Source organism: Monodelphis domestica, chromosome 4 (genome assembly GCF_027887165.1).
Source record: "Monodelphis domestica isolate mMonDom1 chromosome 4, mMonDom1.pri, whole genome shotgun sequence".
NCBI lineage: Eukaryota > Metazoa > Chordata > Mammalia > Didelphimorphia > Didelphidae > Monodelphis > Monodelphis domestica.
This window is the reverse complement of record NC_077230.1, coordinates 414581021-414593437: the sequence shown is the minus strand read 5'-3', so window position 1 is coordinate 414593437 and position 12417 is coordinate 414581021. Positions and strand designations below refer to the sequence as shown.

The following is a 12417-nucleotide window of genomic DNA, read 5'->3' as shown; positions in this document are numbered from 1 at the left end:
GATGGCTCAGCAAAACCAGAGATCACGTGTTTCCTCAAGACAGGCTTGTAGAACACTGTTCATAAAAGAAATGGAGATCACAAAACTAGAGTTGGAAAGGACTCAAGAGGCTATCACAGCTAATATTCCCATTTTATAGAGAAGAAACTGAGGCCCAGTTAGCATGAAGAGAAAGGGAGATGGGTGAGCTGTTTTATGGTTCTTAAGGATTCTAGTGATATCTCTGGATTGTTGGGATACATTGTGGGATGTGATCAATATCTGAAGGTAAAGGTTAGGGAGAGGTGCTACTGGTGTTGGCATGGTGTATCGTTATGTGAAAAACTGAAACATTTTATTCAGTGCTTCAGAAGACCTGGGCAGGGGCATCTAGGTGGTTCAGTGGAGAAAGAACCAGGTCTAGAGATGGGAGCTCCTGGGCTCAAATTGGGACTCAGACTCTTCCCAAGTCTATGACCCTGAACAAGTCACTTAACCCCAATTGCCCTACTTTTCTTATGCCTTGGAACCAATACTTGTATTGATTCTGAGCAGAAGGTAAGTGTTTAAAGGCAAAAAGGAGGAAATCCATATAAAGTTTTGTGCAGACATTCACAAAGCTTATGCATAATGATGAGAAGGAAAAAGGAGAATGAATGTAAAGGGCATTAATAATAATAATAATAATAATAATAATAATAATAATAATAATAATAATGTTGTTCCCCGATGAAATGTAAGTTGCTAGAAGGCAGGGAATGTTTCATCTTTGCCTTTGACTCTAAAGTGCTGGGCATGGAGTAGATGCTCAAGAAATATTTGTTGAATTTAAATTAACCTTATTAATGGGGTAAGGGGAAAACATCCTCTTCCACTTTACTTGTAGACCTACTGGACAAACTGAGGTCAAAAGAGGAGATGTAGCCCTTTCCATAATAACAAAAGATACCATTTCTATGGTGAAAAGTGATGTGTGTATGTGGGTGAATGATTTGCCTTGTAAGTCAGTGGGGGAGTTGGGAGAACCCAGGTGTCCTGAACCTCTATCAGTTGTTTCAAATTCAGTCTAGGGTAAGTATATTCAAGGGATGTGGTGTTTAAGGGGGAATGGTTGGAGAATCCCTACAAGTGCCATCTCCTGAAGGAAGTCTTTCCAGTCTTCATTCTATGACCTGATATGTGTGGGAGCCTGTTCATACATGGCCTGAGAGCTAATTATTAAATTTTCAGGGCCTCCAAACCAGCAAACACTACAAATCAGGGCTTGATTTACTGTTTTATTAAATGGTGTCAACTTAAGAAAGGGATAGAGAAAATGTGAATGATGCAGATTCAGTTTAAAAGTGTGTCTTCTGTATATTGCACTCAGTCCTCAGATCCAGTTGCTAAACATCAGCACATCACTATAATACACCTATTTCTATACCTATATACTGAAGCAATGGGGTATTATTGTTTATATTATTACAATGCCCTTTAGCACCATTCTTGATACATAGTAGGAGTAGGTACTTAATGAATATTTGTTGATCAATTGATTGGTGCAGCACAGACCAGCCTTATGATCACCTCAATTCATTTCAACATTTATTAAATGCAGGGCAGCTGGGTGGCTTAGTGCATATTGTAAACCTTAAAATTTCTTAGACTTGTGAATGTTGGAAATTTCACCATTGGAATGTGAACCCCATTGGCAAGGGAGGTTCCTCCTCCTCCCTTCTTAAGATTACTTTAGGACAGAAACCTTTTGCTGAACAATGGAAAGGGCTGCAGCATAGATCAAAATTTAATTATTCCAATCTCCACCCTACTCAGGATAACAGGATTTAGGAAGGGCTGCAACATAGATCAAAATTTAATTATTCCAATCTCCACCCTACTCAGGGTAACAGGATTTAGGAAGGGCTGTAGCAAAGGATCAAGATTTAATTATTTGAGAATATGACCTTCAACAGACATGTGCAAAGCCAGAGACCTCTGGGCGGTCCTGGGTTAAGCTAGAGCCACCATTGGCACAGGGAAGACATGGACAGTGATTGGTAGATGTGAGAACTGAGGGGAGGGAACTTGGATGGTTTCCTTAAAGATAGCGGGGTCTAAGGACTAGAGGTGGGTTGGAGAGGTTTTGCTTTGAGAGGTTGTGCTCTGAGAAGCTGGCTCTGAAGGAAGCTGGAGGTGGAGGCCCCTGAGACTGTTTCTCCATTTTGGTCACGTGAGTGATAGGAACTGATCTCTTTTCTTTGCCTCAGCTATCTAAGGGCTTGGGCCTTTTGGCCCAGCCTAAACAGAAGGGGTATTTAAGCCCTATTCCCTTTTCTCCCCTTTTCTCTCTCCCTCTCTCTCTCCCTCTCTCTCTCTCTCTCTCTCTCTCTCTCTCTCTCTCTCTCTCTCTCTAATACCTTTCTTCCTCCTGTTTGTAATTAAACTCCATAAAAGGTTGACTGCTGACTTGAGTTTTCATTTAGGAATCACATAGCTGAATTCCTTGGCGACCTTAAATTAATATATATCAGTCTTTTAAAGTGATTTCCTTGTCACAATATAGAGCACTAGAGAGAGGAAATCATGGATTCAAATCTGATCTCAGACACTTCCTAGCTGTGTGACCCTGGGTAAGTCACTTAACCCTCATTGCCTAGTTCTTACTGCCTTTTCTGCCTTGGAACCAATACTTAGTATTGATTCTAAGACAGGAAATAAGGGTTTCTTTTAATTTCTTAAGTGTTTGCTGGCTACAGGGTCCTGTGCTTCTCTACTATCTCTCCCCCATGATTCTCTACCCTAGGACTAGGTGATATTGAAGCCAAGCCAGACCTACCTCAGCATGGCATCACCTCAGTCCATCCCCCACCCCCGGCCACATCTGCTGATTTTGGACCATTCCCTAATCATCTGGGCAGAAAGCCAGACTGCCCTGAAAATGTCAGTCTCTCTTCTGCTCCCTTCCCTCCCTTCAACCCCTGTAATTTATGTGCCACTTGCCAGGGATGAGTAATTCCCCTGCCTGGCTGGGCCCTTCAGCCGAAGGATAGGAAAGAAAAGGAGAGAGACCATAGTGTAGCTAAGAGTAGATACCAGCCTCACCCCAATTTGCCCACCTGTGCTTGTGTGCTAGGATGGACTTCACCAGTATAAGGTTTGGGTGGCCACCACTGCTTCCCTCAAAAGTAGGGGGTAGGATTCAATGATCTCTCAGGTCCTTTCTAGCTCTAAAGCTATGATCCTATCAATTACACCTTGGAACAAAGATGCTGTTCATTTTTCTGCCTTGAAGTGACTTCTCCATTCCTTTCTTATCCCTGAATTCCAGCTCATCAAAATTCCGTACTTCTTATTCATATTTAAATCTATCTTTGCTTTTTTGTCCTAGGACTATAGAAACATGATATTTGGGGCTGGAATCTAGTTCAGACTCTGCTTAGTAAAGTTAAGTGACTTATCCATGGTCACCTCCAGACCAAAGGTAATTAAAATTCTTGCTCTGTCCTGTCTGCATTACACCTTTTTTTTTCTTCTGCAGGGATGTCCTAATTAAAGGTGAGAGGCAGTCTGCAAGAGCAGGACAAGACTGGAAAGAACTAAACGTTTTAGAGGTGGGAAGGGCAATGTAGATCACCTTCATTTTATGAGGGAAGAAACTGAGGTTTCAGAGGCCATCGGGTCAATGAGTAGTGAATGATAGAGGTGGGTGGGATTCTGACTCCCCAAACCAATGATATACCTATTATTCAGGGACTTCATGTGGTTAATCCTAACGAGCATTGATCATACCCCCTTCCCAACTGCCCCATCCTGTTGGGGACCAAGACAACCTCTAGAGGCTTCAACCATTACCCAGAAGAAAGCAGAATGTTCAGCTTTGACCCAAGTTGACAGCACCCACGTATTCTTTCAATAGTATGTTATTTGAGCATGTCGATAGCAAACTAGTTAAAAAGTGAAGCTATTACGGATTGGCCTCCTTCCTCACTACAGTAGCACCCCCAGGTGAGCTCTGTAGCCAAGTCATCCTCATTCCCAAGATATCCACATTCCCTCATGGAACAGTGTCTCGTGGTTTCCTCTAGTCCCTTTGACCGAATTGAACTGAGATTTAATTTGAGTCCATCCTGGTGCTGCTTGTCCTGGGTGCCAAAATTGCTATTATGGTTCTGGCCTGGACCCCACCTGTTCCCATTTGCTATAATGAGAAGAAAAAGGACTGACCCGACTTACTCAAGGACTGTGGCTGGCAAGGAGATAGCATGGCTGAAGGCTCTATAGCACTCACAGCACTTTCTAACCCTTCAGCACCAAGGACAGGGCTCAGACCTGCCAAGCAGATTCCAGGGCCATCTGACCTGCTGCTCCACGATTCAGTCTGCAACTTGTGGGAAGGCCAGGTGGGGTGCTGGGGACCCACCTCCCCCTTCCATTCTGGGAGTCTTTAATTGCTGCCTTGCCTTCTGCAGCACGCTCATATGGGTCATTAGAGAGACATTTGGTTTATTTCTAGCTGCTGCAGGCGCTGAGCTGTCTGTCCTCCCCCAGCCCCCCTCACAGCCATCAAGCAGAACTGCCTGGCCCTGCACCCAATCCAGCTTCCAGTCTGGATCCCCAGGGGCCTCCTCCCTTCCCTGAATGGGTCCATTGGGGGGTGGGGAAGAATGTATATGCACCTGGAAACAACACTCAGAGCTGAGAACAGGAGTTTATTTGCAGGCTGGCTCAATGTGGACAGGAGCAGCGGACCTCTGACTTCCCTTCCCCCTCCCAGCAAACCCAGAGAGGCCTCCTGGTCCACAGAGAAGGGAGACCACACCCAAGAGGTCACATTCCTCCCAACTCCCCCATCAGGGGGCTGCAATTAAACTTGGACATTAGACAGGCTGGACATATGGACACAGTGCAAAGCAGGAGTGGGGGTAAACTCCAATACCAAGGTGACTGATGGGTACCCTTGGGGGGAGCAAGAGTGGGGAGGCAAGGAGCTATCCTTATTCACATTCCCCATTAACAATTCCCCTGGAGGGCAAGTAGTCCCATTTCACAGATGGGGAAGGCTGAGGCACAGAACATCTAAGAGAAAGCTAGGAGAAAGAGGAGTCCTCTCGGGCTGAATTGTCCTCTCAAACCAACCCAAATGTACCATCCCCTAATAAATAAGTACCCCACCCCCCAATATTTACACAGTAATATTTCATTCAGTCTACCCAGACAGGAAAACAAAGATCATTTCCAATAACAAACATTACACAAATACACAATGAGGCCACTTCTGGGGTGGCAAAGCAGCCGGCAAGGAAGAGGTAGGGAGTGAATCTCCAGGAAAGGAGGAGGCTGAAGTCTTCTGCCTTCCTCCCCTCTCCTTCAAAGGAGGAAAGAGGGAGTGAGGGTAGACAGGTCAATAAACAATGACTTTTGACCTGGTGACCAATCCCTCTCAAGCCTTGGTGCTTAGACCAAGCTGTTGGATGGGGCACTGGGCAGCTCAGGATAGATGAGACGCTTCCCATGAGAGCTGGGTCCAGGGTCAAGGTCTTAGATCCTGAGGGACCCCAGAGAAGATGCCAGGATCTCCACAGCTCCTCCCTCCCCAAAGATAAGAGAATTACTTTCTCAGAAATGTTTTTCTTCCACTCCTCTATGACCTACAGTCCTCCTGGGTCCCTCTTTGCCCTGGAAGCAACTGTGGAGAATGGAAGCCCCTGGCTCACTTGTGATCCTGGCGCTCAAGGGCCCAGCTGACTTCTTGGACAATTCCCAAACCTCAGTGGTCCAAGCCCCACTGAATCATGGGCAGGTGCTTTGGGTCTCAATGTCCAGCCATAGTCTACTAGCTGAGCCTCCAAATGGAGCTCTTAAGCCCAACCAGTGGTCACGCTGGCTACAGCCATATAGTTACTTAAAGCTACTCCTAACTCGTAGCCATGTGGGACCCAACTCTTCCTCAGAATCCAGATGGGGCTTTTCCTTCGGTCTGTCCTTTGGATCTCAAGTCACCCCAGCATTGTCCAGATGATCAGTTGGCCTTGCTCCAGGAGAGCTGAGGACTCCCTCCCTAGCAACCAGCCCCAATCCCTAGCTGGGAAATAGCAGTAACAAGATCCTCCCAGCAAGGGAAAAACACCAAACCACAGAGAATGAAGCCATCCGCCTCTCTCCACACACCCTCAAACCTCCGAGGAGAATTTATCCAGAAGCAAGTTTAGCCCAGGAGGTCAGGCATCACACTTCCAAGGGATGGGGGCTGGGAGAGCAGGGACAAGGGCGGAAGGAAGAGAAGCACAGTGTAGTTAGTATGGGTTTGGGCAAACAGGACCACAAGGGAGTGTTCACAATCCTACCAGGCAAGATTGGACTGGGGAAAGGGGGCAAGGTGAGGAAGGAGGGACATGCAACAACCAGACTAAGACACAGACACATACATAGAGCATAACCTGCCAGTCCCAGAAAGCCCGAGCCAGCTAGATCACAGATCTGTAGGCTCAAAGATGGAAGGGACCTTGGAGATCATCTACCCTAGTCCTTCTCAGCAGACAGGTATAATGGTATCCTCCAGCCCAAAGTCACTCAACAAGGAGCAGGCAAGGGATTTGAACCCCGATTCTACAGCTCCAGATCTGTTTTTCTTTACCTTAGTCTAGTCCAAAGCGAAAGCCATCAGGGTTAACTGGCTCCTAACACAAGTGAACACAGCTCCTAGCATGGATGGACACAGCTCTAACAAGGATGGATGGGCGGGTCTCCACGGGGTAAACTTTCCACACTAAGGCACGAGATAGTAGGTATTGGAGTGATGCAGCTAAGAGCTCAAGCTCGCTACAGGCTGGGTGTGGATGAGTGAGGAGAGGGCAAAGGCTGGGCTGAGGAGCCTCCTCTAGGGCCCCATGGGGCAAGGCTGGGGTTATGTAGGTAAGCCACTGGTCTTCATCAGGGAAGCTTCCATGGGGATTGGAGTACAGAGAAGGAAATCAGAACAGCCTCCTCCTCCCCCCATTCCCTTCTCCTGGGCAAGGAAGCCCTTCAGTCCACTCTCCCACCCCCTTGGCCTGCTTTCCCCCAGCAAACAAGAAGTTGGTCACACAGGCACTTGGTGTGAGCCCCTCCTTCCTGCGTTGTGGCTCTTGGGCTCAATCATCTATAATGAGAGTAGACAAGAACCAGCTGGGTGGGTCATACGGCATCTCTCCACTCAAAACCCTTCTTAAGGTCCACCAGAGGGGAGGAAGCACCTGCCCATCTCACTCTCAGAACACACTCAAACCAACCTTTCAGCTGCTCCTGGGAAGCAATTTCAGGTTTGGCGAGCCAGTCTTGGCCCAAGGGTGAACTCCGAGGAGGCTATCTCACAGGCCCTCTAAGCAGAGAAAACCCACCCAGAAGCACACTCAGCACAGAAGGCGGGAGAGGAATCTTTTCCTATTCACTGCAGTCCGGCTAATGGCTAACTGCCCCCACCCTGTAGGGGATGGAAATTTTCTCTCCCCCACAGATGGCACTGCTTTAATTTTAAAAATTCAAATAAATTTGGGTTTGGGAATCTCAAAGGCTCACTGAGGGACCTCCTGAGGCATTGCCTGGCAGAGTGCGTGGGAGCCAGTGGAGTAGGGGATGGCCAGGAGCCTTCAGAGAAGTGGCCATTTGAGAAGGGAAGAGGGATCTGCAGCAGCTCAGAAGGGGTATTTCTAATGTATTTGTGAATGGGGAGAGGAGAGGAGAGGAGAGGAGAGGAGAGGAGAGGAGAGGAGAGGAGAGGAGAGGAGAGGAGAGGAGAGGAGAGGAGAGGAGATGGCCTCAGAGGGAAAAGACAAGTCTCATCTCTAGAGCTGAATCTGAAGGGCTGTGTGCTGGTGCTAACTAGCCTAGGTCCCCTGGGGCCCCACTCACACGCCTGACTGTAAACCAAGTCCTCTCATTTGGCCTCGAACTTTGCCAAATCCCAGGGAGGCACGGAGGGCCCTCTTCCTCCTTCTGAGGGTCAGGTTCCCCTCCATTCCAAATACTGCCCTGGAAGCTGCGCTCAGGGCTTGAAATGTAGTCAAAACCACTGAACACTGATAGGAAAGGATTGGCTTTTTGAACCCCTGCTCAGACGCTCCCCCCTGCCCGGGGTCCCCTCGCCTGGCGACACTTGGAGCTGGGGGAGCGCCCAGAAGGGGGAGGACAGGGGCTTGCCTCTTCAGACTTCCCATCTAGGTCCCTGAGCAGTCTGCACCCCACCTTCCAATGCACTGGCCCCACTACTGGAGACCGGAGTGGAGAGGGCTGGGTCGGAGACCAAAGGAAGGGCCCAGGTAGGCAGGTAGGGGGGACCAGAAGGATCTGGGGGAGGGAAGAAGGGTTTGATTCAGGTTCAAACAAACGCATCCCCCATCCCAGCAACCCAGCAACCCGCACCATTTTGGGGCCCCAGGTTCTCCCTGCCCAACTCTCCAGGAACCCCCTTCCCATATCACCCAGTCTGGGTTCGGGCCAGGCCAGTCCGTAGGGAGCCCCTCAGGGCGAAGTCCGAGGCAGCAGAGCAGAAGGGCCTGATGGCCCCACTTCAGGGGTCGGATACAATCCCAGTCTCTGGCCACCAGCCCTGCTGGCCGCTGTCCGGTCCTCCCTAAGCGCAGCGGCAGTGACCGGTGGCTGGGCCTTCAAGGCTGCCTGCGGCCCCTGGGACGCCCGAAGGCGGGGTGCATGAGGTTCTCGGTGATGTAGGCCACCAAGAGACAGATGATCACGAGCATGACGCAGATGGAGCCCCCGACGGCCGTCATGGCGATGACGATGTCCCTCATGCCGGCCGGCTCGGCAGCGAACTCCACACATTCGGCAGGCGGCGGCGGCGGTGGCGGTGGCGTGGGTGCGGGAGGGGCACCGGGCCGCGGAGGCTCCCGCCGAGGCCGGCGCAGCAGCGGCTGCAGGCACAGGCGGTAGCGCACGCTGTCGTGCACGTCGGGGACCAGGTAGTCGCGGCAGGAGGCGCCGAGCTGCACGCGGTCGCACTGGAAGCGGGTGTAGCTGCCGTCCCAGGAGCAATTGAGCGCGAAGCCGCGCAGCTCGCGGGCCGGCGCGGCGGGCGGCGGGCGCCACTGCAGCAGGACGCTGCTGTTGCGGAGCACGTTGGCCACCAGCGTGCGCCCCGCCGAGCGGTACGCCTTGCACAGGCGCTGCTGGCAGCGGAAATCGGGCTCCGGGCTGCGGAAGCACAAGCGCCCGCTGCCGGCCTCCTGGCCCTCGCTCAGCACCTTGTATGGGCACCACGGGGGGTCGGGGCCGGGCTCCGCCTCGGGCTCGGGACTGGGCGGCGGCGGCGGCGCGGGCGGCACGGAGTCGCCGCGGGCGCGGGACGGTGGGGCCGGGAGCAACAGCGGCAGCAGCAGCAACAGCCAGGGCCAAGGCAGCGCGGGCTGGCGGGGGGGCGCGCTCATCGCGGCTGGGGGTTCAGCTGCGGCGCCCTGCGCCAAGGTCACGCGGGCGGCCGGCGCAGGGGCTGGGGCGCGGGCACGGATGGCCACTGCGACGCCGGTCTCCGGGCCCTCCGCGCCCCCGGGGCATCTCCCAGGCGAGGGGACGGGGGCGCGCCGCTCAGGCCGGCTCCTGCAGCCGCAGCCCTATGATCCTCTGACTCTCCCCGCGCTCCGCTGCAGCGGCCAGCCGGCTCCCTCCTCCTCGCGTCTCCGCCCCCCGTCGCCGCCGCCAGAGCCTGCGAGGCAGGCGCGTTGGAGAGGCGGGCGGGCAGAGCGCGGAGCCTGGCGCGCGCCCCCTCCCCTCCTCTCGCCTCTTTTTCCCTTCCCTCCCCCACCCCTCCCCGTGCCTCCCTTCCCTTCTTGTCTCCCTTCCCCGGGGTTCCTTTCCCTTCCTTTAGTCTCCTCTCCGCTTCTCTCCTCTCCCCCCGCCGGCCTTCCCCGCCCCCGCCAGCGCCCAGTGCGGGATCCCGAGCAGCAGCGCCGCGGTGGGGGGCGGAGCCTACATTAACCCTCGCCTTGTCGCCTTGTCCCTTGGGGAGAGAAAGAAAGAGACCTGGAAGCTTAGGACTGCTCGGGAGAGCGCCTGGGGGTCTCTTCCCCAGTCCTGGAGAGGGCGCCCTCTCCTCAATGGGAAGGTTGACCGTGGGAGGGGGAAGCTTATCCCAGGCAAAATGGTGAAGTCATTGACCTTGTCAATCAACAAATATTGATAAAGGGCCTACTTTGTGTCGAGCATTGCTGGTAGGCTTGGGGACTGGACTTGCGATTTTGGGGGTGAAGAAACTCCCCTTTGCTCTCTCCATTCCAAATGCTAGTTCCTTCCTCCTGAGATTTGTTGTTCAGTTCTGTCTGACTCTTAATTGCCCATGTCGACAGGAGCTATTGGTTTTATTATTTCCTTCTCCAATGGACCACACATCCAGAGATTAAAGTGACTTGCCCAGGGTCACACAGCTAGGAAATGTCTGAGGGCTTGTTTGAACTCCGGTCTTCCTGACTCCAGGCCCAGCTCTCTATCCATTGAGCCACCTAGCTATGGCTAAATGATCTCCTCCTAAGATGGTCTCCAGTTTGTTCTGTCTCTAGCTTGTCTGTCTATAGTTATTGCATGTCTGTGAACATGGGATCTCCTTGAGTCTAAGAACCTGTTCTTTTTTTTCCCCCTCTGTGCTTTGGCACAGTGCCTGGCACATAGTAGGTGTGTAATGAACTCTTGTTAGCACAGGTCAGTAAGTTTGAGAATTGCCTAAAGGTCTGGAAGTACAAAACTCCCACCCTGAGATCTTCCGCCTTGCTGGGAAAAGTAACTGTACACACATAAGGAGTTAAGGAACAAAAATGAGGTCTGGGAAGAGGAGGAAGGCTAGCTGAGGCTGGGAGAGGGGGACTGGGAAAAGGCCTCTTGCCAAAGACAATGTTTGACCTGAACCTTGAAGGAAAGCAGACCCAAGAAGAGTTCGAGCTAGGCAGGAGGGCATCTCAGGAATAGAGGACCACCTGCATGAAGGCAAACATCGGAGATGGAAGCTTTGAAGGAAATTAGAGGGCTTTCCACAAGCTAACTTGTGAACTATCATCTGAACTTCAAATCACTTCTTTTTTGAAGTTAAAGAGGACAAGTTGTATTCCCCACATTTGACAGATGAGGAAACTGAATCACAGAGAGGATAACTAACTTCAACAGTCACATCACTCTTAGTAAATGTCTGAGGCAGAATTTGAACTCACATCTTCCTGACCCCAAGTCCAGGAGCAAAAATATTGCCTAAATGACACTGGCTGTGTCCCCCTCTTCCCCTCACAAGACCCTTTCCTTTTCAGAACCTCATCTGTAAAAGCTCCCAAGATGCCTTCCAGTTCTAACCTTTTATGACTAATACTAAGATTTTATGGCGAGATTATTATCCCCCAGAGATGAAGCAGATGAGTAATATTACAAGAAAGCTGGCTTCCAGTTCAGGCCCTCGGGTTCAGGAAGACATAAGTGATACTGAGATCCATAGTGGCTGTGTGATCCTGGGTTAGTCAGTTTTCCAGAGATCAAAGCTGGCTCTCTAGCCACTGTACCACACTGCCTCACAGGTCTCCCCTTCAAAAACTACATTTTGGGGACAGCTGGGTGGCTCAGTGGATAGAAAGCCAAGCCTGGAGACAGGAGGTCCTAAGTCAAATATGACCTCAGACTTTTCCTGGCTGTATGATCCTGGGCAAGTCACTTAATCCCAGTTGCCTAGCTCTTCCTGCTCTTAGTATCTTCCATACTTAGTATCAATTCTAAGACAGTAGGTAAGGTGTTGGGGGCTTTTTAAACTATCTTTTGACCCACACCCACCCCAGGCATTTTTACTGGCTTGAATTCACCCCCTCCTCACCACTGCTTGGAGCCTCAGGTCAGGTGTCCCTTACCCAGTCCCTTCAGCTGTCAGCTCTCCCTCCCTCTTCAAATTCCTTTGTCATGTACATATGGGTATATATCTCCCCCAACCCTGGAGAACAGAAATCCCCATCTTGTTTTCTTTGTGTCATCAATGTCTGACATGCTGGTTGAGTTTCCACTATTTCCACTATGCAAGAGAAATGGGTGCTAAGGGACAGGAGAGGGGTTGGGTAAGCCAGTAAATACCTCCAAGAACAGGGGCCAAATCATTCTAGATTGGAAAGGAACCAACCAAATATGACAGCAAAGGAAAGTAATGGATGCTGGAGGGGATGTGGCAAAGTCAGGACATTAATGCACTGCTGGTAGAGTTGTAAATTGATCCAACCATTCTGGAGGACAATTTGGAACTATGCCCAAAGGGCACTAAAAGACTGTCTGATCCAGCTATAGCAATGCTGGGTTTGTACCCCAAAGAGATAAGGAAAAAGACTTGTACAACAATATTCATAGCTACGCTCTTTATGTGGCAAAAAAATTGGAAAATGAGGGGATGCCCTTCGATTGGGAAATGGCTGAATAAATTGTGGTATCTGTTGGTGATGGAGTATTATTGTGCTC

At 50.9% G+C, this 12417-nt stretch overlaps 1 protein-coding gene across 1 annotated transcript; it reads right to left on the bottom strand.

The window, feature by feature from the left end:
* Positions 1-4650: 4650 nt before the first annotated feature.
* FNDC10 (fibronectin type III domain containing 10) lies at positions 4651-12310 on the bottom strand. Its single transcript, XM_056796032.1, has one exon. The coding sequence runs from the start codon at positions 9378-9380 to the stop codon at positions 8604-8606; it is 777 nt and encodes a 258-aa protein (XP_056652010.1). The 5' UTR covers positions 9381-12310; the 3' UTR covers positions 4651-8603.
* Positions 12311-12417: the final 107 nt, after the last annotated feature.